Source organism: Rana temporaria, chromosome 6 (assembly GCF_905171775.1).
Source record: "Rana temporaria chromosome 6, aRanTem1.1, whole genome shotgun sequence".
Classification (NCBI taxonomy): Eukaryota; Metazoa; Chordata; class Amphibia; order Anura; family Ranidae; genus Rana; species Rana temporaria.
The window spans coordinates 181334418-181361190 of record NC_053494.1 but is presented as its reverse complement, the minus strand read 5'-3'; the positions used below and the strand labels follow the sequence as shown (position 1 = coordinate 181361190).

The 26773-nt window shown below is 46.2% G+C and overlaps 1 protein-coding gene across 1 annotated transcript in view; it reads left to right on the top strand.

Annotated features, from left to right (window-relative positions):
• Nucleotides 1-26773, top strand: part of TANC1 (tetratricopeptide repeat, ankyrin repeat and coiled-coil containing 1) — a 330651-nt gene that overhangs the window by 124813 nt on the left and 179065 nt on the right. The window contains exon 3 of the mRNA XM_040357904.1: nt 10901-11083. Coding sequence (XP_040213838.1) covers nt 10901-11083 — 183 coding nt within the window. The remainder of the gene's footprint in view (nt 1-10900; nt 11084-26773) is intronic.

Sequence of the window (26773 nt, the reverse complement as noted above, 5' to 3'; positions counted from 1 at the left end):
GACATGTATCTTCTCCCCCCCCCCTCCCCCCTGAAAGGTGCCAAATGTGACACCGGAGGGGGGGAGGAATCCGGACAGCAAAGGTTCCATTTTTGTGTGGACCTTCGCTTTAAGGGCTCATTTACCCTTGCTTCGGCTTCAACACACATTAAAGTGGAGTTCCACCCAAAAGTGGAACTTCCACTTAACTACTTGCTGACCTGCCGCCGTCACTCTACGGCGGCAGGTTGGCTCTTCTGCGCGAGAGCTCGTAGCTCTACGTCGACTCTCTCGCAGGCAACTAAGGGCGCGTGCGCACCCCCCCGCTCGCCTCCGAAGTGTTCGCCATAATGTTGCAGTACCGAAAAAAATCACTGATCGCCGCCATTACTAGTAAAAATATTAATAAAAATGCCATAAAAATACCTCCTATTTTGTAAACGCTATAACTTTTGCGCAAACCAATCAATAAACGCTTATTGCGTTTTTTTTTTACGAAAAATATGTAGAAGAATACGTATCGGCCTAAAAAATCGTTTTCAAAATTGTCGCTCTATTTTTGTTTATAGCGCAAAAACGAAAAACCGCAGAGGTGATCAAATACCACCAAAAGAAAGCTCTATTTGTGGGAAAAAAAGGACGCCAATTTTGTTTAGGAACCACGTCGCACGACCGCGCAACTGTCAGTTAAAGCGACGCAGTGCCGAATCGCAAAAAGTACCCTGGTCTTTGACCAGCAATATGGTCCGGGGGTTAAGTGGTTAAACCACACCTCGCCCCCTTACATGCCACATTTGGCATGTAATTTTTTTTGGGAGAGGGGGGGCGCTTCAGGAGGAGTGGGACATCCTGTCCCACTTCCTCCTTCCACCCAGGGATCACCTAGGCGATACGTCATATCGCCTACGGCGTCTCCTCCCTGTAGGCATTCGCCTGGGACACGTGACAGGTCCCAGGCGATCACCTGTCCAGTCAGGTAGTGCAGAGCCGCTCGCGCATGCGCAGTGAGTGCCCGGCCGTGAAGCCGAAAGCTGTCACGGCCGGTTGCCCACAGTTAGGATGGAGGCGCCGGCGGAGAGGGGGGGTTGGGGGGCCCGGGCGTCGTGTCGCTGGACAGTGGAGCAGGTAAGTGTATGTTTATTAAAAGCCAGCAGCTATGCTTTCTGTAGCTGCTGACTTTTAATAAACATAAAAAAAAGGCTGAAACTCTGCTTTAACGGCTAGTTTACACTTGTTTCAAAACAAGGCTTTGTATAGGCTTAGTTAAAGCTCTCTGAATGCTTGTCAAAACTCCTGCCACTAAATAAAATGGTTAGCTTACAGTAATGTTTACACCTTGCATTTGCTTTGCTTCAGAAATATGTTGCTTTAGTTGTGCTTCCAAGCGTCTTCAAAGCCTCTATAGAAGCCTCCATAGAAGTCTATGGCAATGCTCGTTTGAAGCCCCACTGAAGGCTAATCCAAGCCCCTCCACAAGCTCATCGATGCTCCACTGAAGCCTCAAGCAAATGTAAGCCTAGCCCTACGTTTAAAAAAAACCTTAAGACTTTAGAACTGATTTAAACATTTCTGAAAAGTTTGCAAGGAATAACGTTCTAACATTGCAAAACTGGATTCCTCAAGTAGGTGGCCAGTGAAATAGACAGCCTCCCTTCCTTACTATAAACCAGTAACTGTAGGGGAAGTATATCTAGTAGGGTCACTTTAATTTCAATAGAAAACAGGAGTCAGTTTGGAACCCCTTTACAGATCTGAAGCATCCTTCCTTTGTACAGAGCTCAGGGACCCTCTGAAATCCATAGCGAGCGGGAGAAGAACCGGGGAGTGCCGAGTCGAGAGCGGAGAAGATAGAAGACCCCCGGAGAGCGGAGAAGACTACCAGACGGCAGTGAAGAAGAAGCCCCCCCCTGCTAAAAGAGCTAAAGAAGACAGGGGGGGGCATGTGTAGGGTGCAGACGTCATCACTTCGGCTTATGAATGAGGTTTAATTCCAGCCTTAGTGTGTATTTTTATATTCGATATTTTCATAGGAGTCCTCCAAGTTCTCTGGTTTCCCCCATGCTGTCTGATGGGCCTCATTATTCAACCACAACATCTCTTACCAGCATCCTCTTATATTGGAAGTCCTGGGATTATCCACTTAATTTCCACGTATATGTTGGCCAGGGAGTGTAAGATTTTTATTAGAAAGAAAAATAGACCATGTTTGAGGAATTTTCTCAAGTGTCATTGAGGTTTTCCTCCTGCTGTTTCACAGGCTCATCTGTAAAGGCTTAGATGTTATATATGTCCTGTCTGACTTACAGAGCAAATGAGCCTGATATTGTAAACCCCAACAATGAACTTCTCTTATTTGCTCCCTTCTGGTCTGTAAAATATTCAATTAAAAGTGATTGGTTATATCTGTATAAAAAGTGAGACTCATACCTGTTGGTCCTTTCAGAAATGAAATGAGCTGAGCTGATAAGTTCCCGAATGCTCTGCCTCTACTACGGTTATCAGTAAGCATTGTTCCCAGTTCTCTATGTGAACTCAGACATCTCAAGTCTCCTGCAACTCGCGGGAGTCTCCCGCATTTGTCGGCATGCTCACGGACACCCGTGAGTTCGGCAGGATTTGCCACCTCCCTGAAATGAATTTTTGCAGGTTGAGATGTTTGTGAATTGCCGAACACCATATTATGGAGGGGAGTGTTCTGTAGTCCTAGGATACTGTCTGATCCCCCAAAAAAAGAACCAAACCAGATTTCGCCATCTAAACAAGCGAGATGGTTAGAGGAATTCTCCCCACCGAGATATGGGGTTGATTTACTAAAGGCAAATAGGCTGTGAACTTTGCAAAGTGCAGTTGCTCCAGGGCTTGGTAAATGAGCAGAAGCTCTGCTGACTTCCATCATCCAATCATGTGCAAGCAAAAATGTTTATTTTTTCCTTTTGATTGGGTACTCTTTTTGGAAAGCGAAGCTTTACCTCATTTACTTAGCTCTGGATCAATTATACTTGCAAGGTTGCCTTTAGTAAATCAACCCTTATGTATTCTGTACACACGACCGGTTTTCTCGGCAGAATCCAGCAAGAAACTCGATGGGAGACTTATTCTGCCGAGAAAACCGGTCGTGTACACTTTTCGCCGAGAAACCCGTCGGGGAAACTCGTCGAGCCAAAAAGAGAGCATGTTCTCTATTTCCTCGACGGGCAATGGCAAAATTTGGCTCGAGGAGTTTTTTGACAGCCGAACAAGGAACTCGACGGGGAAAACTATGTGTTTCGCCTGTCGAGTTTCTCGGACATGTGTACGCGGCCTGACAGTGGCACTGCTCTGCCGTTAGAATACACTGATTAGCAGCTGCTAAGTTCTCCAACACCCCTTTTCAACAAAAGTCAATCCATTGAACGACTCCTGTTGAATGGAGACGACCACACATGGATCAAAATTTCGTCTGGTCTCTGTTAAACCGGCCAAATTTCTACCCATACATTGCAAGTCGTGCAATACAGACTTGCTGCAATTGCAGTTGGTGTCCCGACTGTCCTGCTATAAGTCCCTAATTGCTGCCATTACTAGTAAAAAAAAATATAGTAGAGTATATATTGGCCTGAATAAATTCAATTGTAGCGCTACCCCCTCAGGAGCCGCTGATTGTTTTGGGATCGGCGTATTAAGTTCCCTCTATGTGTTGTCTAGGGGTGCAAGTAGTGAGTAGAGCAATAAGCGAATGTGAAATTCGTAGATAAGGTTTTTTGAATGCTTTTCTTTGCCCAACACGACCAACATCAACGTGAGGTAGACAGAAAAGGTTGATATAGTAAAGGAACTTCGCGGTATCAGGCTTGGATAGAAGGAAAGCAATCCTGCTTTCAGCAATAGTACAGTTCGTCGCCACTCTAGCCAGAGTGGGTGAAGTGCCCCCGGACAGACCCCTGCCACAGACCGGAGTGCCACTTTAAGGTTGCTGGGAGAAACGGGTCTCTGCCACAGACCTGGCTCTAGTGGGGCCTCTGCCACAGGCCTAGAACTTGAATGAGCTAAATAGTTGAGCAAATCCTCCCAGTAAATCACGTTAGGGTCACCGGTTGACAGTGGAAGTGTACCTGTCAATTTTCCGGTCACCAGATCCCCGATGGTTCGCTCAAGCCCTTTTGGATAACCTGCCTCCGGGTTCTCCTCAAGCCGATCCCCCACCGTGCATACAGCCTGGGATCTCCTCAGTAGAAGGGAGACCCAGTCAGTCACTGGGGCCCCTTGGTAGCATCAGTTGCTCCAGGCCAGGAGGGCCCAGAGTCTGGAACTCCGCGTGGTGCGCGACCCCAGGCCAGGTGGGCCATAGTGGTGGGGCCCGCGATGTGCCCACACCCCAAAGGTGGGTGCCGGAACCAGGAACCCGCGAAGAACCCGAACAATGGCCTACGCCACAGAAATACTCCCCCCCCCCCCCCAGCATGCCCCGCGAGGGAAAACACCTCTAATTGGCTGCTAGGAAGAAGCGGCTCCGCCTGGACCTCTCTGGTGCCACCTGCCACCCAGGGATGGTACCGCATCCCTAGAACGCAGTCTGACCCACAGAACAATCCAGATTTGGCGACAGCCAAATTTAACACAATTAAGAATGAGAGCAACTTACCTCTCTTTCTCCCACGAACTTTAGCGTAGTGCCCTTACTGAAAGTAAAGGGGGCGCTACACAATTTTTTTCATTGGATATGTTTTATAGCAGAAAGTAAAAAATATAGTTTTTTTTTTCTTCAAAATTGTCGGTCTTTTTTTTTGTTTACAACGCTACAAAAAGAAACCCGCAGGGGTGATCAAATATATAGCACCAAAATAAATCTCCATTTGTGGGGAAAAAGCGCATGTTTTTTTTTTGGTACAGTGTCGCACGACTACGCAGTTGTCAAAGTAACGCAGTGCCGTATAAAGATAAATAAACCAAGGATTGAGCCTTGATTTAATATCATATATTGTATTATTCAGCCCATACTTTTGCAAGTTACCAAGTAAATCAATGAAAAGAATTTCTTGAATGTTCTGTAACAGGACAAAAATAAATATCTTATAAGCTCATGCGCACCCCACTTCAGTTTAATAAACCCCCCCTCCCCCCTCTTGCCTGGAAAAGCCATTTACGAGTATCCACTTTATAAACCCTTCTAGAGGGAGTTACTATATATTACACTAGTGAGGACAGGCGGGGGGGATTGTTGTGGGAATGCCATTGTGAAGCCAAATAAAACACAAGTAGAAAGCAGAAAGGGATCTTTACAATTAAGTGCTATTTATTTCTATGTTTTCCATCTGCGCCCTGTAAATCTTTCACTGCTTCTTCCCTGTTCAGAGGAAAAGCTTTCCTTTCAAAGCGTTCCCATGAATTCTGCTTCGATTGAGTCGCTTTTACACAAATGGATTTCCGATCGTGCGCTCACTTCCTTCTTTCTGGCTCTGAAAGAACCGAAAATCTTATCCCTCTTCTGTCTGCGAGTTTTATTGTCCTTCAGGGACGGTAACCATGATTTTATGGGCCTACTTTTAGAGAAGTAAAGTGAGACGGGATTTTGTGGAGTCAGGAGGCAAATGTTTGCAAAGAGATTGAAAATGCGATTTTTATGAATTTATGTTTTTTTTTTTTGCCTCCCCAAGAACTTTGCTAACGTAACTCCAGTGCAGTTTTAAGTGCTTTTCTTCACAGACAAAGGCTCAGTTTGTACTTGTGTGGTTTCCTGAGGTGGAACATCTTTCTCCACTGACTGCAAACTGTAAGTGAGAGGGAAAGCGATCGTTCACATCACGATTCAGGGAAAGCGATCGTTCACATCACCACTCCAGTGTAGGGTTTTGGGGTGTTTTTCCATGTTAAAGCTCAACTCCAGGATGTAGCGAAAAAAATAATAATTGCCCCTGCATTGCAAAGGTTAAATGGTCATTATATCTAGAGCATGGGTGTCGAACTCAAATTCATCGGGGGCCGCATCAGCAGTTTGGTTGACCTCAAAGGGCCGTTTGTATCTGCACTCCAGTTTTCGTGCGCTGCGTAGGGCGCGCAGGGTTCAGGAGTGCGCTGCGTCCTCTCTGGTGTCACTGGTGTCCCCCCCCCTCCTCTCCGGTGTCACCCTCTGGTGTCACTGAGGTCCCCCTCCTCTCCCCAGTGACCCCAGGGAGGAGAGGGACCCCAGTGACACCAGGGAGGAGAGGAGGGGGACCCCAGTGGCACTGGTCCCCCTCCTCCACCCAGTACAGACAGCCATGCTCCCTGGGTGATGGTGTCTCTTCTACCCGCAGGTGCAGATGTCAGATCTCCTCATGTCTGCGGTTGTGGTCCCGGGTCTGTAATCAGCGAGCTGACGCGGTTCAGAGTGTCACGCTGTGCACTGGTTACTAGGCAAGCCGACTGTCTCTACTGGGGTGTACCAAGATGGCCGCCACTCCGGAGCTAGGCCGAAGCCGGGGACTTTCCTATGACCGAGGCTGCGGAGCACTCTGCGGATCGCGTTGTGTGCCGAACCGAACGGGTGACCTGTTCGGATCGGTGACAATCCTTTGCACCACTAATCACGTCCATGAGAGCGATCCCCCTGCTGATGGGGGCCGCTAGGCGGGCCACATGGTAATGCCTGATGGGCCGGATTCGGCCCGCGGGCCTTGCGTTTGCCACCCCTGTTCTAGAGCATGGGTGCTCAACCTGTGGCCCTCCAGCTGTTGCGAAACTACAAGTCCCATCATGCCTCTGTTATGGAGAGTGATGCTTGTAAGTGTCAGTGGCTTGCAATGCCTCATGGGACTTGTAGTTCCACAACAGCTAAAGAGGCACAGATTGAGCACCCATGATCTAGGGCAGGGGTCTCCAAACTATGGCCCTCCAGTTTTTCTAGGCTTAACTACAATTCCCATCATGCCAAGTCCTGTCTGTAAATGACAACGTTTTACAATGCCTCATGGGACATGTAGTTCTGCAACAACTGGAGGAAATTGGAAATCCCTGATCTAGGACATGGGTGCTTAACCATTGGCCCTCCAGCAGTTTCTGAACTAAAAGTCCCATTAGGCATTGCAAGCCACTGACAATTACAGGCATGTTTCTGCAGGGCAGAGACATGATGGGACTTGTAGTTTTGCAGCAGCTGGAGGACCACAGGTTGAGCCCCCATAATCTTGGGGATTCAGGAACAGGCCTGTATTGCTTATACCCTTTCCCTCCGCTCCAGCATGCTCCTGAGCTGAACTTATACTGCAGTCTATGGGTGGTCCCTTGGTGTCCTCACATGGTGAGGTTGAGTGGGCGACTATGGCTTTGGGTGACTTAGAGAGGAGGCTTCGAGGATCCCTGCTGGAGTGAAGAATACAGCAAGTATTTTTCCTTATTCTTGTACTCCTGGACAAAATGGGGAATATTTAGTAAAACATGAGAGTGCAGCTCTGCAGAGAAACCAATCGGCTTCCAGGTTTTATTGTCAAAGCTTAATTGAACAAGCTTAAAGCCAAGGTTCACCCTATTAAAAAAAAAAATTTTTTTTTTTTTTTTTACTACCATTACATTCGGCATCGTAGCGCGAGCTACAGTATGCCGGTCTTAAATTTTTAATCCCCGTACTCACTGTGCTATGGATCATTGAAGATTCCGGGGAATGGGCGTTCCTATGGTGAGAGAAGGTGATTGACGGCCGGCCCTGGCACGTCACGCTTCTCCGGAAATAGCCGAAATAGGCTTGGTTCTTCACGGCGCCTGCGCATAGCCTGTGCGCAGGCGCCGTGAAGAGCCGAGACCTACTCCGGCTGTCTTCGGGGAGCGTGACGTGCCAGAGCCGGCCGTCAATCATCCTCCCTCTCCATAGGCACGCCCATTCCCCGCGGGAGTCGGAATCTTCAATGATCCATAGCACAGTGAGTACGGGGATTAAAAATTTAAGACCGGCATACTGTAGCTCGCGCTACGATGCCGAATGTAATGCTATAATCATGTTAAGGAGGGTGAACCACCGCTTTAAGTTAGAAGCTGATTGGCTACCATATAGAGCTGCACCAGATTTTCACTCTCTAGTTTTAGTAAATCAACCCCAATGTGTCTGGCGTTTAGCCTTAAAAGAGAAGTAAGGGGGAGCTGCGGTGGCTCAACGCGATTGGCACTGCGCTGACAAGCCATTCACCTCTGCAGCTAGGGGTTCGGATCCCGGTCTCAGCTACATGTGAATTGAGTTTGGTGGTCTCAGCCCGGCTCCTGGTGGGTGTGCTATGCGAGGTAAGCTTGCGCTTAGTACGCCCATCCCCCTCCCGCAAAAACCACCAGCACTCGAAATTGGGTTAACATGCACGCACTTTGACCACGCGGTCTCTAAAAAGAGAGGCGAAGGACTAACGGGGCTGGTTGAGCGGGCTAGATCCTCTCACTCCCGTTGGGCTTCAAATCGGAGCAGGTAGGGCGGGCTGTGTGGGAGGACCCCCTCACACACCCGCCATTGCCACCCGGGGCATGGAGAAAGGTGGCAGATTGCCCCTGGGGGAGGCCTGCCTACTCCCAACTCCTGCAGTCCGGCTCCTCTCTCGGTTCCACGCACAAAATACACTTAAAAAAAAAAAAAAAAGAGAAGTAAGGGTTTATTTTATTTTTTGTTAGATTTATACTTCCCTAGGTGGATGCAGCATCGGTGCAATGCTACATCTGTCACCCAGCGCCTCTGCACTGAGAGCTGAGCGATCGAACATCATTGATCGCTCAGTTTTCAGAGCTCCGTTAGGAGAGAGCCGTGGACCATCAGTGTCGGCTCTCTGCTAATCTTCTTCTGCGCTGAGCTGTGGAGGGGCAGAGAAGCCGTCTCAGCTGTTCGCAGAGAGCCTGACGGGTGTCGGTCCAGGCCCCTGGTGGATCCAGACTTTTATTGTTGTGATGACGCTGTGTCTGGACTGATATCCGTGAAATTAGCAGAGAGTGGACTTCAGACCGCTCTCTGCTGAAAACGGGTCATAGGAGTTCAAAACTAATTTCACTCCTGTGATTCCTAGGAGAAGCCCAGCAAAAAGAGCTCAGGCCAGGGATGGACTGGCCATTGGGACTACAGGGAGTTTCCCGGTGGGCCGATGGCTCAGTGGGCCGGCTTCAGTGACAGCGGACCGCTGCCCCCCTCCGCTCCTCTGTCTCTCCCTTCCCGCAGCGCTCACCTGGGGGGAACAGAGAAGCAGGGGGAGGACCAGAGGAGCAGGGGGGACGACGGAGGAGCATGGGGGAGGGGACAGACGGCTGACTCAACAGCTATGGCCTGGGAGTTTCTCACTTCTGCCTAATTTTGTCCCATAAGGGGGGGCACCGAACTGATTCCTTGCCCCGGGTGAAATAATGTCTAGCTTCCCCACTGGTACTGCCTATAAGAGTACCAGTTCCAGCCGTTCTACTGTAATAAAGTAGAACGGCTAGTTAAGGGGGAGAGGGGGCTTGGGTGGCCGGGGGGGGGGGGTGTGGGAGTTTTCTGGCCGCCATGGGAGAGACCTGTCAAAGTGGGCCAGTCTGGATGAAGTCCAGGGCCAAATCTTTGTCCCAGTCCAGCCCTGGCTCAGGCTGGACTTCTCCTTTTAAAGCCCAATTGAACCTTTATTTTAAATCGACTATATACATTCCACGTTTTTTAAAACAAAAGGTGTGCAGATTCTTAGTTTGCTTTCTTTATAAAGCAGCCACAGCTTCAGCAGAAAAGGCCTTGCTTCTGCCAGCATGCTTCAAAGAATAATCCTTGCACTCTGTGTAAAAGCAGTGCACACTGTCTGCAGTCCCGAATGCAGACAGTGTGGATGAATGTCAAATTGGGGGAAGCAGCTGTGTCCCTGCAGTCGCAGCATTCCGATTGACATAAATGGCACTGCCTTCATTGGGATGAATGGAACACCTGTGCATTCCTATGCAGGTAAATGCAGCCCTTGCACGGGGGTATGCATTGATACGCCAATGTGGATAAGGCCTTGTATTTGAGCAGATTTTAACCAGAAAATTAAAATGAAAAGCCTTGACCTCCTATAATGCGATAGAAGATATCCATATTCTGTACCAACCAGCAGAATGTAGGAGATGGGGCAGCACAGACACTGTTTACATGGTGTCAGGCCCAGGAATGCATTGGTGCTCCTTTGGCAGTACTAGGAAATGGTGCAAATAATGACTGATTTTCTATACAGGTGGGTAAGTTTGTCAACCAATCAACAATTTTCTTTCTTTCTTTTTTTTTTTTTTTTTTTTTTTTTACTTCTGGTCACAAAACGACTAAATTTGGCAAGAGAAAAGTTGATGTCTGATTTATATGTGAAATGAGATCAAATATGGTTTATATACCTTTTATTGTTTGTTTAACATGTTTTTTAAAGCGGCAGTTCACCCGAAATTTTTTTTTTAACCTTACATTAATACTCATTTTGTCAAGGGGAATCGGGTAGTTTTTTTTAAATAGAAGCAGTACTTACTGTTTTAGAGAGCGATCTTCTCCGCCGCTTCCAGGTATGGGCTGCGGGACTGGGCGTTCCTATTTGATTGAGTCTTCCGACAGTCGCATACATCGCGTCACGAGTAGCCGAAAGAAGCCGAACGTCGGTGCGGCTCTATACGGCGCCTGCGCACAGACGTTCGGCTACTTTCGGAAAAATCGTGACGCGATGTATGCGACCGTCGGAAGCCTGTCTGAAGACTGTCAATCAAATAGGGACGCCCAGTCCCGAAGACCATACCCGGAAGCGGCGGAGAACATCGCTCTCTAAAACGGTAAGTACTGCTTAGATTTTAAAAAAACACCCGATTCCCCTTCACAAAATGAGCCTCAATCTAATGTTAAAAATTAACTTTTCGGGTGAACCTCCACTTTAATAATCTGATGTAAACATATTACATGTCGCCTATCTATAGCAATGTTTGGCATATCTCTTGTTTGATTTTATGATTTCCTCTTTTTTTTTTCTAGCTGAAGAAAACACACAAAATGTTTTCTACCCAAATCACAATGGAGATTATCCAAATCCCTGCATCCAGGAGGATCTGTATAAAATGGGATTCACCAAGGGGGTTTCAGTTTCCTTGCCATCATCACCATTACTGCCGCGCCAGACATATGCTGTACCACAGCGGGCACCCAAGAAATCCCCAGGTAAAACTCAGATTCATTTCACAATGTTGTTTAATTAGGATGCAATATTTGGATTTAATTGGGATAATTTCTTAGAAATTGTACTTTTAGGTTAGAATGTTGATTCTTTATGAATTTGTGATTTCAGTTTACTGTTGGCCTTAGTCCGGCAGGAACCGGATGAATTTCAATCCACCTGTGGGCAGGCTGGTTGTACTAAAGTTAATCAATGGATCAACTTCAGTGCAATCAGCCTGTTGGGTTTTCCTGTTGAGGCAATCGAACAATTTTCTTTCTGTCAACCTGTGGTTGACGGAAAGAAAATTGTATGATGTATGGCTTTGTTGAAATTGCCATAAACAGCACAATCTTATTGTGCAACATCTTTACATTTAGGGCATTGTAAAACTAGTTTGTAATGTATATGAACTTTGGGGAGAGAGAGAGAGAACAATAGATTCAGAGAACTTTTTTCTTGTTGCTTAGTTTTCTTGATTCTAACCAGTTTTTTTTTCTCCATAATATGAAACTCTAGTTTTATTTTGGCCCCTTTATGGCGATTTTGTCTGTTGCAAAGATTTGAGAACTACACTTTAGCATACACTTCTGGAAGATGGGTCATCAGCATGTCTTTAAGGGCTCATTTACACAAGTGTCAAAAAGGCTGCATACAGATGTGTTCATGTTTTGGATTTTTATATGCAGCAGTATAGAAAGCTATGGGCCAATGGGTGCAATGGTCAACCATGGTGCACAAAGGAATACTAATACCTTCCTAGTAGAAGCAAACTACAAGGTGCTGTCCATAGGTGTGTGTGCAGCCTGTTGCATTAGGGTGTGCACCTGAAAGCACAAAAACACGGTATCGATCTCTTACTGTGTTCATTCAGAAAAGGGTAGGGGCCGGTAAATGACATTACCCCTTCCCCCACTCATCCTAAAATATCATCTATGTGTGCCCACTGCTGTAGCTAATGGGAGAGGAAGCCAGCCATGCTGTAGGAGGGGACACCAGGCAGCAGGGGGAATCTGAACTGCAGGGAGTGATTAGGTTGTGCCTGGGCACATGCGCATGCCTATGGTGCTGTCCAGATGGCACCTTGTCACGGTGAGGCTGACAAAACTCTACCCTGGTACCTCACCACTCTGTTTCCGAGGATGTGGGCGAGAGGGCAATAGGTTTCATGTCTGGTGGTCCTGTCTGAAGGTCTAGTGCTTCTGGATCAGAATATTTAACCTTGTTTACTTGGTGACGGGACAAAACATACTCAAAAATCCTAAAACGGCGCTGTTTGTGGACCTGTTGGATGAGATCCCCAGACACCTCCGACGCCTCATCATCTTTATATTTTTAGCAGCTAAAATTACCATGGCGTGAGCATGGGAATCTCCTGTGGTTAACGTCACTTTGGTTCAACACAAAATATCCTGTCTTCTGCCGACATCGCAGGCGCGCTGGACAGGTAAGTGTCCATTTATTAAAAGTCAGCAGCTGCAGTATTTGTTGCTGCTGGCTTTTAATTTTTTTTTTTTCGCGGGACCCCCGCTTTAACTGCTTGCTGACCGGACCATAGCCGAAAGATCGCTACAGCGCGGTCGGATAATTCTGTGAGGGCGTACTATAACATCCTCCCATAATGGCCCACTCACGGGAATGTCCGTGACCGTCCGGTCACCGATCAGGGTTAAGGGCCAATGACAGTGGCCCTTTACCATGTGATCAGTCCGTCCAATTTTTTCGTACAATGCCAGATCGTACGATTTTCGTTTTAATCAGTACAGCTGTCGTTCAAAAATGCAATACAAATACATTACAACACATGACCTCACTTCCGAATTTTTATTTTTATCGTACGAGAATTTTTGTGACTTTAGTAAACTCTTCAGATCTGACCTGAGGTTGGCATGCAAACAAAAACGGACGATCATTTGTCCATTAATCTCATCGTTTGTACCAGGCATAAGACCCCTTTCACATGTGTGGACCATATGTCCGCATTTTTATCCATCCGTTGCGGATGAAAACGGGACATACATTGGTCCCTATGTGATTACGGGTGTCAGCGGATGACCATCCGCTGACACCTGTAATCACCCGCCTCCGCAAAGCTCCGATTTTTCGGACGGAAGAAAATCTTATTTTTCTTCCGTCTATCGGATCGGGTGAACGCGGACATATGGTCCGTGTTTATCCGATCCCCCCCCATAGGGGAGAGTGGAGGAAAGACAGGGCAGTCCCTGCACAGTGTGCGGGGACCGCCCTGTCAGCCAACGGCTCAGCGGGGATTTTACGGAGGATACCCGCTGAGCTTTACGGACACACGGAGGCAGATCATTACTGATCCGCCCCGTGTGAAAGGGCCCTAAGGGTCTCAAGAAATCAGATGGGCTGTCAGTACATCAGGTGTAATCAATTTTCAGAGCTTGGCAATGGCACCATAGCTTGTAGACTAAAACGTTCCCAAAGCCCAAACAATATACACTTATTTGGATTATTTTTGGCAGGACAAAACACTCCAGAATAGGTTCACATTTGTTTATTTGCGAATTTTCCACTTGTAATTCCTGGTATATTTTGAACCAGAATGTTGAAGGACACATTAAGCTTTGTGATGTAATACCATTTCCTGTCCTATGGCAGATATGACAGATGATGAGGACTCAGTAATATATTGTGTTATTGTTCCAGTGCTTGCTGAGGTTTTTTTGAGGTCGGCGTTTTTATAAAAGGCTCAGGTTTCCTTAATGGCATAACAGACGTTTCTCTGGGGTTCTAATTTTACTAGTTTGTCAGTCCCATGCTACGTATTCGCTTTCCTATTGTTTGTGGTGTCAGTTTAAAGGGCTGTTCAAAACCATGCATTAATGCCAGATCTACTTCATTATGTGCATATTATTAATATAAAGCTTTAGCTTTTGTTTTAGATGAAGCCCAAAATGATGCTTGCAGTGAGGATCCCACACATTAATTTAGGGGTAGACAATTAAAGTGTATTATTGCGTTCTCCTTATGAGACTGGTCCCCAGAAGGCTCTTCTCTAAGGTCCTCCAGCTGGTGGTTGCACATTGACATCAAGTACATTTCAGGGCCAGTAGCCATTTATTGTGTGTGAGGACAGCATAAGACCGATTGCAACCCAAAGCTATGAAAGGAGGAGGTAGGTGGAAAGGGAGGGAATAGTTGGCGCTCTTGATGATCTCCGAGGTCAAGCACTCATATTAACCACTTAACCCCCGGACCATATTGCTGCCCAAAGACCAGAGCACTTTTTGCGATTCGGGACTGCGTCGCTTTAACTGACAATTGTGCGATCGTGCGACGTGGCTCCCAAACACAATTGGCGTCCTTTTTTCCCATAAATAGAGCTTTCTTTTGGTGGTATTTGATCGCCTCTGCGGTTTTTATTTTTTGCGCTATAAACAAAAATAGAGCGACAATTTTGAAAAAAATGAATATTTTTTACTTTTTGCTGTAATAATTATCCCCCAAAAATATATCAAAAAATTTTGTTTTTCCTCAGTTTAGGCCGATACGTATTCTTCTACATATTTTTCATAAAAAAATCGCAATAAGCGTTTATTAATTGGTCTGCGCAAAAGTTATAGCGTTTACAAAATAGGGGGTATTTGTATGGCATTTTTATTAATATATTTTTTTTTTACTAGTAATGGTGGCGATCAGCGTTTTTTTTTCCGGTACTGCGACATTATGGCGGACACAGCTGGTCACATGTAAACAAGGAAGTGCCAGTAATCGTCTCTCATCGCCTCGCACTGACAGTGTGTGGAGAGGAGAGACGGATCAGCAGCATCTCCTCGCAGGGAGCAGCAAGACAGGTAATCAGGGCACTGGTCATCAATGGCGCCACCAGTGCCAGCAATTGGTGCCCGTTAGTGATGAGTCAGCGCTGGTTTTCCGTGCCCATCATTGCCGCCTAGCCGTGCTGCCTATCAGTGCCCTCCAGTGCTGCCTATCGGTGCCCACCAGTGCTGCCTATTAGTGCCCACCATCGCACATCAGTGAAGGAGAAAATGTATAAAATTTACTGACAAAAACTAAGAAAAACTATTTTTTTCCCCTAAATTTTCATTCTTTTTTTTTTAATCCCAGCAGTAATTTAATACCTGATAAAAGCAGAAAAATAAAAACAGCCCGCACAGAGCATGTAAATAGTCCTGCAGCAGCGCTGCAAACCTCTAGTTTGAAAAAAGATAAAAGCTGTGTAGGATGACCCGATCAGATGTAGCTTAAGTATGTGCTCCAATCACCAGAAAGGCATTCACCACGTGGGGGGATATAGGGTCCCCTTCGGGGGAAACACTCACCAGATGGTTTCTTTACACTCGCATTTCCATATATATCGCCTCACGTGTCACCTCAGATGCTTGGAAACTGCATACCCCTCTCCTATCTTGATCACCGTTACTGTATTCACTTCCCGGGTGTAGTGTCCGCAGGTGTATGAGGGAATGAAAAAACCATATAGTGCAATATCGTTTTTGAATTTTTAATGTCACCCCAAAAAACAGATATACACTAGTCCCCTCATAAAAACATGCGTACCAGAAAATAGATTAAGTCAGGCACATAAATATATGTGGATGTTTCATTTGCATTTCTCACTGTTTAGTGTGGACCCCTGAAGACCGCTCTGGAGACCTTCCTGTAGCTGTCACTTCCTAGTTCCTCACTCAGTGGAACGCATACGTCACTTCCGGTCGGATGCTGGATAGCAGCGCTCTGACGTTTCGTCCGTTCGGACTTTTTCCAAGAGCGTGCTATTCCTCTGCACCCGCCGGAGTTATATTGTGTAGTGCTACACGCCCACCTGTGACGATGCTATAGATGGGGATGACCCTCCATCTATGCATCATTCGATCCTCACTCCGAGCGCCGCGCTCGACCACGCCCCCCGGAGAGGAGGAGATAGCTGGGTCTTTTTTGTACTCCGCTCCCTGACACTCACTGTTGCCACCATAGAACTGTCAGATGAGTGTATGTTAGTGCGCGGCCATACATGCACTATTTAATTCATATTTGGGCTCTGTACTTGTGAAGGATGTAATTTATGTATATAGCTGAATGATCTGAAGTCTGCAGTGCTACTGTATGCACTAGTGTATGTTATTCCAAACATATTATAGCCTATGTACTGTGCTTTACTGGGATCATTATATCCTTTATGCAAAGACCCGATGTGCTTCAGTTTTAAACCATCACATTATAATGGGACTGTACATGAGTGGCTGACTGACACATTCATAGATATTGGTTCTTACATGGTCAGCAGAACCAGTATCAATTTAAGAAAAAACAAAAGATATATAAAATGGGTGTAGAACCTCAATAAATCTAGGACACTGTTAGTCTATATACATATACACCACATGTGTCAAAACACCTAAAATACACACACATATATATATATATAGCAGTGAACCATAAAATTACATTCATATTAAAATTAGAATATCAGTAAAAATATAAAAATATTATTAAAAATATTAAAATATATAAGAACTAAGAAATGTAGAAAAATAGAGATATAAATATATAAATATATAATCCTATATGATCATAGAGACATGGGTGGATAATTATATGTAATGTAAAAAGACATTTGTGTGGGGATAAGACATATTATGTAAATATCCAAGTCTATCTCCCAACCTTGACCACATGTGTTAATGGGGAAAGAGACCAGTTTTTCAATGTATTTGGGATCACCCCAACCATGAAATATCTCACATATTAGTGTGATGAGTTTGGTTTTCTCTATCCCCAAGGACCTTTTCAAATTAATGATAGAAAGCCAGCCCTTGTACATTGGTGGTCAATTTTTGTTATTTGTTAGATGGGTGTGGATGATATTTACACAAATCTTTTTTTATTTTTAAATAACACTGCATCACATAACTCCTTTGTTGATGTTGATCATATTCCTTGAGATGGCTTTCAGGCCCTAGTTATAATAATCATTATTAAGTATCGCTAATGAAACAGTTGATATCGAGTTCCACATTGAGTCCTTTTGGCACTAAGACGTCAGTAAGAAAGATCCAATGAGTTTCTCTTTTGGATAACTCGCGTACTCTATGGGAACCCCTCCAATGTGTTTCAACCTGTTCAATGCCCCAGAATTCCAAGCCCGATGGGTCTTGATTGTGTTTAATTTTAAAATGGAGGGATACATTATGATCAGTAAATCCCAAATAGATGTTCTTTATGTGCTCCCCTATTCGAATTTTTAGTTTCCTTTTTGTGCGGCCAATATAGAGTAAACCGCATGGGCACCTTAATGCATATACAATGTGAGTGCTGTTGCAGGTGATAAATTGTTTTATTTCAAAATCTTGCTCGTTTGACGGTGATGTGAAGTGATCCAGATTTCTCTGTAGTTTTCTCACCTCTTTGCAAGGCTTGCATTTTCTGCACGAGAAAAACCCATTCTTATTCCAAAAACTCTGAGGTTTTTCTGGGAGATCCAAGATTTTCTTCACTATAGTGTCACCATGTGTGGATGCCTTTCTATAGATAAATTGGGGTTTCTGTGGTATTACGGGTCCTATTTTTTTATCTAGCGACAGGATGTGCCAATGCTTAATAAAAATGGATTCCACCTCCTTATATTGGCTATGGAATTGGGAAATAAATCCCCATTCATTAGGATTTGGTTCTTGAACTTCCTGTGTATTTCCAACATTTTTTTCTTCTAGACATTTATTTCTAGGTATCTTTCCCACTTCTTCCACAATTGTGTCTAAAAACTGTGGGTCATATCCTTTTGCTATAAATCTTTCTGTAAGGATTTTCGATTGGTTGAGAAAGTTGTTGGTTTCTGAGCAGTTACGTCTGACCCGCATTATCTGCCCCTTTGGAATGTTTTTTAACCATCTTGGGTGGTGCCCACTGGTTGTTGGCAGATAGCTGTTTCATGGGGTATCCGCTAAACTTCAGGATCTAATACTATTAAGGAAAAAACGTAAAATGAAGATTTTAGAGAGTAAAATTAATGAATTACAGGCACAACTAGATCCAATTAAGGATACTCAACCCATCATTGATTTTAATACGAGAACCAACAAAAGATTAGAAAAGGTAGACAAGGAAACACAAAAAAAGAAAATTAAGAAATATCATAGAGACATGAACGACTATACCACCAATAATTTATATGCATGGCAATCAACTTTACCGGACAAATTGAATTTAATCATCAAACTAGGGGAGGATGAAACAGTAATCAATGTGGGTGACACCACACAGTCACATCCGGAAAGAAGACAAGAGAACATAAGTGAAGAAGAGATAGTGATCGATTCCCCAGCACAATTCTCCACACCTATAAGAAGGGGCAAGGGAAAACCCAGAGGATCAAGAGGTAGAGGATCAAACCACAACCAACAACCAATACCTTATCCAACCCCTATTTATAATTATTACCAACCGCTTAATACGCAACAAAATAATGATGCGCCCCCACCACGTCCTTTTTTAGGGAGGGGAGGAGGGTCGCAGAGAAGAGGGAGAGGTTACCCATATCCCAGGGGGAGGCCTCAACAGCACCCACCACAACAATACAGAGAACAAGAGTGGAGACCACAACAACCACAGACCTATTGGACCAGAGAACAAACCCAGCACCCTCAACCAAGAAATCTAGCACAAGAGGATGCAGGGCAGGAAGGAGGGTCCAGGAAAAGAAGTCGACACCAGTAACAGATGGGATTTTCAATCTGAGCAAAGTAGAATTGACACATAAAGAGCTAAATATCTTGAATATGGGGCTCAAATGTGGTAAGAAAAAAACGATAAATAAGTTTGACGTGTATATAGATGTACATAAATACATCAGGAAACTAAACATAAAAAAATATTTTGTGGGCCTAAATACACAGACAGCACCCATTAATAACCATCAAGGAGTGATTAATAGTGGCCTCAAAAATAAGTCTTTGTTCAATCCACCGAATAACCCCAATCACCAAATTGAGGTATTCAAAGGATTGGTTCTGCGAGATTTGAATCAATTGAAGCCCAAAAAGAATGTGAGTGCCCAACACATAAATGATGGTATTAAACTGTTAGAGAAAAGGAAAGATATAGTAGTAAGATCCGCGGACAAGGGAGGAGGAGTCGTGATATTATCCAAAGAGTATTATCAAACTCAGATTGAGGACATGTTATCTGACCAAAACACATATGGTTTGTTGGAACATGATCCAACACAATCGTATAGAGACCAATTGGAAATATTAATACAAATCGGCTCATCTTCAGGAGTATTGTCGACGAAAGAGAAAATGTATTTATTACCAGCGAGCAGTAAAATACCGACGATATACACCCTGCCAAAGATTCATAAGGACCCGGTCAATCCACCAGCACGCCCAATTGTGAACAGCATAGACTCTATATCTTCCAGAATGGGCCAGTATCTTGATAAATTTTTGCAGAAGAGTGTGAAGACGACAAGATCTTACTTGAAAGACACAAAAGATTTTTTAAATTGTTTGCACAACGTCACTTTAATTGAAAATCAGCAAGTACTACTAGTCACAGCAGATGTGTCCTCACTATATTCCATAATTCAACATGATGATGCCACTTTAGCCCTCAATTGGGCTCTAAGTCAAAGGGATGATCTCCCCCACAATCAAAAAGTTTTTATCGGCCACGCATTAAATTTTTGTTTATCACACAATTATTTTTGGTTTGGGAACAAATTTTATACTCAAAAACGCGGTGTTGCAATGGGAGCCAAGTTTGCCCCAAGCATCGCAAATTTGTTCATGGCCGAGTGGGAAGATAAATCTATTTTTAAAGAAAGAAAAGCCGAATTAATTTTTTATAAACGTTTTATCGACGATCTGTTTTTTATTTGGGCAGGAACAGAAGAGTCTTTAAACATGTTTTTAAATATTTTAAATAATAATAACAACAACATCAGGCTTACATCAGAATGGCATCAGGACACAATCAACTTTTTAGACGTAACCATTTATCGGAAAAATAACAAATTGGAAACCAAGGTCTATTTTAAACAAACAGACAGAAACAGCTATCTGCCAACAACCAGTGGGCACCACCCAAGATGGTTAAAAAACATTCCAAAGGGGCAGATAATGCGGGTCAGACGTAACTGCTCAGAAACCAACAACTTTCTCAACCAATCGAAAATCCTTACAGAAAGATTTATAGCAAAAGGATATGACCCACAGTTTTTAGACACAATTGTGGAAGAAGTGGGAAAGATACCTAGAAATAAATGTCTAGAAGAAAAAAATGTTGGAAATACACAGGAAGTTCAAGAACCAAATCCTAATGAATGGGGATTTATTTCCCAATTCCATAGCCAATATAAGGAGGTGGAATCCATTTTTATTAAGCATTGGCACATCCTGTCGCTAGATAAAAAAATAGGACCCGTAATACCACAGAAACCCCAATTTATCTATAGAAAGGCATCCACACATGGTGACACTATAGTGAAGAAAATCTTGGATCTCCCAGAAAAACCTCAGAGTTTTTGGAATAAGAATGGGTTTTTCTCGTGCAGAAAATGCAAGCCTTGCAAAGAGGTGAGAAAACTACAGAGAAATCTGGATCACTTCACATCACCGTCAAACGAGCAAGATTTTGAAATAAAACAATTTATCACCTGCAACAGCACTCACGTTGTATATGCATTAAGGTGCCCATGCGGTTTACTCTATATTGGCCGCACAAAAAGGAAACTAAAAATTCGAATAGGGGAGCACATAAAGAACATCTATTTGGGATTTACTGATCATAATGTATCCCTCCATTTTAAAATTAAACACAATCAAGACCCATCGGGCTTGGAATTCTGGGGCATTGAACAGGTTGAAACACATTGGAGGGGTTCCCATAGAGTACGCGAGTTATCCAAAAGAGAAACTCATTGGATCTTTCTTACTGACGTCTTAGTGCCAAAAGGACTCAATGTGGAACTCGATATCAACTGTTTCATTAGCGATACTTAATAATGATTATTATAACTAGGGCCTGAAAGCCATCTCAAGGAATATGATCAACATCAACAAAGGAGTTATGTGATACAGTGTTATTTAAAAATAAAAAAAAGATTTGTGTAAATATCATCCACACCCATCTAACAAATAACAAAAATTGACCACCAATGTACAAGGGCTGGCTTTCTATCATTAATTTGAAAAGGTCCTTGGGGATAGAGAAAACCAAACTCATCACACTAATATGTGAGATATTTCATGGTTGGGGTGATCCCAAATACATTGAAAAACTGGTCTCTTTCCCCATTAACACATGTGGTCAAGGTTGGGAGATAGACTTGGATATTTACATAATATGTCTTATCCCCACACAAATGTCTTTTTACATTACATATAATTATCCACCCATGTCTCTATGATCATATAGGATTATATATTTATATATTTATATATTTATATCTCTATTTTTCTACATTTCTTAGTTCTTATATATTTTAATATTTTTAATAATATTTTTATATTTTTACTGATATTCTAATTTTAATATGAATGTAATTTTATGGTTCACTGCTATATATATATATATGTGTGTGTATTTTAGGTGTTTTGACACATGTGGTGTATATGTATATAGACTAACAGTGTCCTAGATTTATTGAGGTTCTACACCCATTTTATATATCTTTTGTTTTTTCTTAAATTGATACTGGTTCTGCTGACCATGTAAGAACCAATATCTATGAATGTGTCAGTCAGCCACTCATGTACAGTCCCATTATAATGTGATGGTTTAAAACTGAAGCACATCGGGTCTTTGCATAAAGGATATAATGATCCCAGTAAAGCACAGTACATAGGCTATAATATGTTTGGAATAACATACACTAGTGCATACAGTAGCACTGCAGACTTCAGATCATTCAGCTATATACATAAATTACATCCTTCACAAGTACAGAGCCCAAATATGAATTAAATAGTGCATGTATGGCCGCGCACTAACATACACTCATCTGACAGTTCTATGGTGGCAACAGTGAGTGTCAGGGAGCGGAGTACAAAAAAGACCCAGCTATCTCCTCCTCTCCGGGGGGCGTGGTCGAGCGCGGCGCTCGGAGTGAGGATCGAATGATGCATAGATGGAGGGTCATCCCCATCTATAGCATCGTCACAGGTGGGCGTGTAGCACTACACAATATAACTCCGGCGGGTGCAGAGGAATAGCACGCTCTTGGAAAAAGTCCGAACGGACGAAACGTCAGAGCGCTGCTATCCAGCATCCGACCGGAAGTGACGTATGCGTTCCACTGAGTAAGGAACTAGGAAGTGACAGCTACAGGAAGGTCTCCAGAGCGGTCTTCAGGGGTCCTACACTAAACAGTGAGAAATGCAAATGAAACATCCACATATATTTATGTGCCTGACTTAATCTATTTTCTGGTACGCATGTTTTTATGAGGGGACTAGTGTATATCTGTTTTTTGGGGTGACATTAAAAATTCAAAAACGATATTGCACTATATGGTTTTTTCATTCCCTCATACACCTGCGGACACTACACCCGGGAAGTGAATACAGTAACGGTGATCAAGATAGGAGAGGGGTATGCAGTTTCCAAGCATCTGAGGTGACACGTGAGGCGATATATATGGAAATGCGAGTGTAAAGAAACCATCTGGTGAGTGTTTCCCCCGAAGGGGACCCTATATCCCCCCACGTGGTGAATGCCTTTCTGGTGATTGGAGCACATACTTAAGCTACATCTGATCGGGTCATCCTACACAGCTTTTATCTTTTTTCAAACTAGAGGTTTGCAGCGCTGCTGCAGGACTATTTACATGCTCTGTGCGGGCTGTTTTTATTTTTCTGCTTTTATCAAGTGACATTTATTTTAAGCAGCTGCTTTTATCATTATTTATTGTGTTTTATCTGGTTAGATTTTTTATTGCTTGGACTTTGTTGTTTACTCCTAAAGCGCAGGGTTGTACTATTATTAGAGGGCCACCAATTAGTACTTTTGTATATTTTGAGTAATTTAATACCACCAAAAGAAAACTCTATTTGTGTGAAGAAAATGATAAAACATTTCACATGGCTACAGTGTTGCATGACCGTTTAATTGTCATTTAAAGTGTGAGAGTGATGAAACTCGGGAAGGGGGTGAAAGTGGCCGGTATTGAGGTGGTTAATTGCCACCCTTGTCAGATATATTTGGTGTCCTAGAAATTTTGGACTGACCTAAAATCCCAAACTTGATCAACTTTCTCAGGTATGTTTCCATCTTCTTCCCCTCAATGTGATGGAGATGCAAAGAAGGGAAGGTGTTTGAAGTTCAAATGAGGAGATGAGCTAAGGTTTACGGTGCTGCCCCACCATAGGCACATTTCAGCCCCGGGTTCACACTGTTGCGCTCTCCTGTGCGAATTACATGCGGTGTCTCTGCGGTGCGATTTGAGCCATGGATTTGTATAGCTCAGATCGCGCCGCATTCGCACTAAACCAGTGCAGGACCCTTTTTTTTTCTGCACCAGAATCGGAACGCATGAGTGTTCTCACCCATGCAATCTGTTTCTGCAAACCGATTGCTGGGTGTCGTTAAGTTAACATACACTCCATAATTGTTCGCATGGACAAGTTTGCGATTTAGATGCGGGGCCAAATTCGCTGTAAATTTGCACTGCATCTGTCGTGAACCCAGGCTTGGTGAGTGAGCGTTGTCACCTTGGGACAGGAAATGTTATTGGGCACAATCACCAGGTGAAAAGAAAAGCGGACCTGTAAAAAGGACACCAATGCAGCCACCACATCTAATGCCGTGTACACACACAACCATTTTTAATGTCCTAGAAAAAACGAAGTTCTTGTCAAGCCTACCTTGCATACACACAATCGTGAAAAAAAAAAATGCTGGAGCAAAGCGCGGTGACGTACAACACGTACGACGGCACTATAAAGGGGAAGTTCCATTCGAATGGCGCCACCCTTTGAGCTGCTTTTGCTGATTTCGTGTTAGTAAAAGTTTGGTGAGAGACGATTTGCGCTTTTCAGTGTTCGTGCTTTTCAGTCTGTTACAGTGTGATGAATGTGCTATCTCCATTGCAAATGCAATTTTTTCCTAGAACGAGTGCTCTTTTCTAATAACTTGCTTCTGAGCATGCTCTTTTTTCCCCGTCGTTAAAGCCTACACACGACCGTTTTTCACGGCTTGAAAATCGATGCTAAAATTTAGAGCCTGTTCTAAATTTTTAATGCCCATTTTTCACGTTGAGAAAAATGCTCTGGAGCCCACACACGATCGTTTTTAATGACCATTTAAAAAAATGGCATTGTTCACGTCATGAAAAATGGTCGTGTGTACGCGGCATAAGGGGGCAGAAAGCTGCAATATATTACATTTTTTGTTTTTTGGGATTTAGATTACACTTTTTAAATAGTCTAATACGGCTACTATCACCTTAAGCAAATAAAGCTATATGTGCCGAAGACGACCTCTGTATAATAACAGCGCAGTGATGTTTCCTTCCATTACTCCTCTGAACTGTAATGATATTCAGGAGAAATTTAAATGCATCAAATAGATAATTTCTGTCTTTGAAGTAATGCGTTTTTTCTCCCAGTCTGAAAGAGTTGGTATTAAGTAATGTTGTACAGTTTATAAAGCATAAATAAATTATTATGTTGATTTGCAGAGGCATTTAGTTGCTAATTGCTTTTTTATTTTGTATCGGCATCTCATACCCATATCTGACATTCTAATGAATAAAAGCAAAACTGGGATACACACAGATAAAACATACACAGTGATACTAAATTTGGTGATGGACAGGGTGCATGTTCTTGGTCCTAGTGCTAACCAGTGCTGCCCAATGAGCATTTTGCTTTTTTCGGTATGCCGTCACATTTCCGGGCTCTGGCTCTTCCCCCTGGCTCGGCTGGGGCCGGGCTCTTCCCCCCTGACTCCGCTGGGGCCGGGCTCGTCCCCCCCTGGCTCGGCCGGGCTCGTCCCCCCTGGCTCGGCCGGGCTCGTCCCCCCCTGGCTCGGCCGGGCTCGTCCCCCCCTGGCTCGGCCGGGCTCGTCCCCCCCTGGCTCGGCCGGGCTCTTCCCCCCCCTGGCTCGGCCGGGCTCTTCCCCACTGGCTCGGCCGGGCTCTTCCCCCCCCCCCTGGCTCGGCCGGGCTCTCCCCCCCCCCCCCTGGCTCGGCCGGGCTCTCCCCCCCCCCCCTGGCTCGGCCGGGCTCTCCCCCCCCCTGGCTCGGCCGGGCTCTCCCCCCCCCCCCCCTGGCTCGGCCGGGCTCTTCCCCCCCCCCCCCCTGGCTCGGCCGGGCTCTTCCCCCCCCCCCCCTGGCTCGGCCGGGCTCTTCCCCACTGGCTCGGCCGGGCTCTTCCCCCCCCCCCCCCTGGCTCGGCCGGGCTCTTCCCCCCTGGCTCGGCCGGGCTCTTCCCCACTGGCTCGGCCGGGCTCTTCCCCACTGGCTCGGCCGGGCTCTTCCCCACTGGCTCGGCCGGGCTCTTCCCCACTGGCTCGGCCGGGCTCTTCCCCACTGGCTCGGCCGGGCTCTTCCCCACTGGCTCGGCCGGGCTCTTCCCCACTGGCTCGGCCGGGCTCTTCCCCACTGGCTCGGCCGGGCTCTTCCCCACTGGCTCGGCCGGGCTCTTCCCCACTGGCTCGGCCGGGCTCTTCCCCACTGGCTCGGCCGGGCTCTTCCCCACTGGCTCGGCCGGGCTCTTCCCCCTGGTTCGCCTGGGGCCGGGCTCTTCCCCCCCTGGCTCGCCTGGGGCCGGGGGTCTCCCCCCCCCCCCTGGCTCGCCTGGGGCCGGGGCTCTCCCCCCCCCCCCTGGCTCGCCTGGGGCCGGGGCTCTTCCCCCCCCCCCCTGGCTCGCCTGGGGCCGGGGCTCTCCCCCCCCCCTGGCTCGCCTGGGGCCGGGCTCTTCCCCCCTGGCTCGCCTGGGGCCGGGGCTCTCCCCCCCCCCCCCTGGCTCGCCTTGGGCCGGGGCTCTTCCCCCCCCCTGGCTCGCCTGGGGCCGGGGCTCTTCCCCCCCCCCCCCCTGGCTCGCCTGGGGCCGGGGCTCTCCCCCCCCCCCCTGGCTCGCCTGGGGCCGGGGCTCTTCCCCCCCCCCCTGGCTCGCCTGGGGCCGGGGCTCTTCCCCCCTGGCTCGCCTGGGGCCGGGGCTCTTCCCCCCCCTGGCTCGCCTGGGGCCGGGGCTCTTCCCCCCCTGGCTCGCCTGGGGCCGGGGCTCTTCCCCCCCCTGGCTCGCCTGGGGCCGGGGCTCTTCCCCCCCCTGGCTCGCCTGGGGCCGGGGCTCTTCCCCCCCTGGGGCCGGGGCTCTTCCCCCCTGGCTCGCCTGGGGCCGGGGCTCTTCCCCCCTGGCTCGCCTGGGGCCGGGGCTCTTCCCCCCCTGGCTCGCCTGGGGCCGGGGCTCTTCCCCCCCTGGGGCCGGGGCTCTTCCCCCCCTGGCTTGCCTGGGGCCGGGGCTCTTCCCCCCCTGGCTCGCCTGGGGCCGGGGCTCTTCCCCCCCCCCCCTGGCTCGCCTGGGGCCGGGGCTCTTCCCCCCCCCCCCCTGGCTCGCCTGGGGCCGGGGCTCTTCCCCCCCCCCCTGGCTCGCCTGGGGCCGGGGCTCTTCCCCCTGGCTCGCCTGGGGCCGGGCACCTCCCCTGGCCTCCGGTCCTCCCTTGGCTCGGTTGGGCCTGGATCCTCCCCTGGCTCCTTTGGGGCA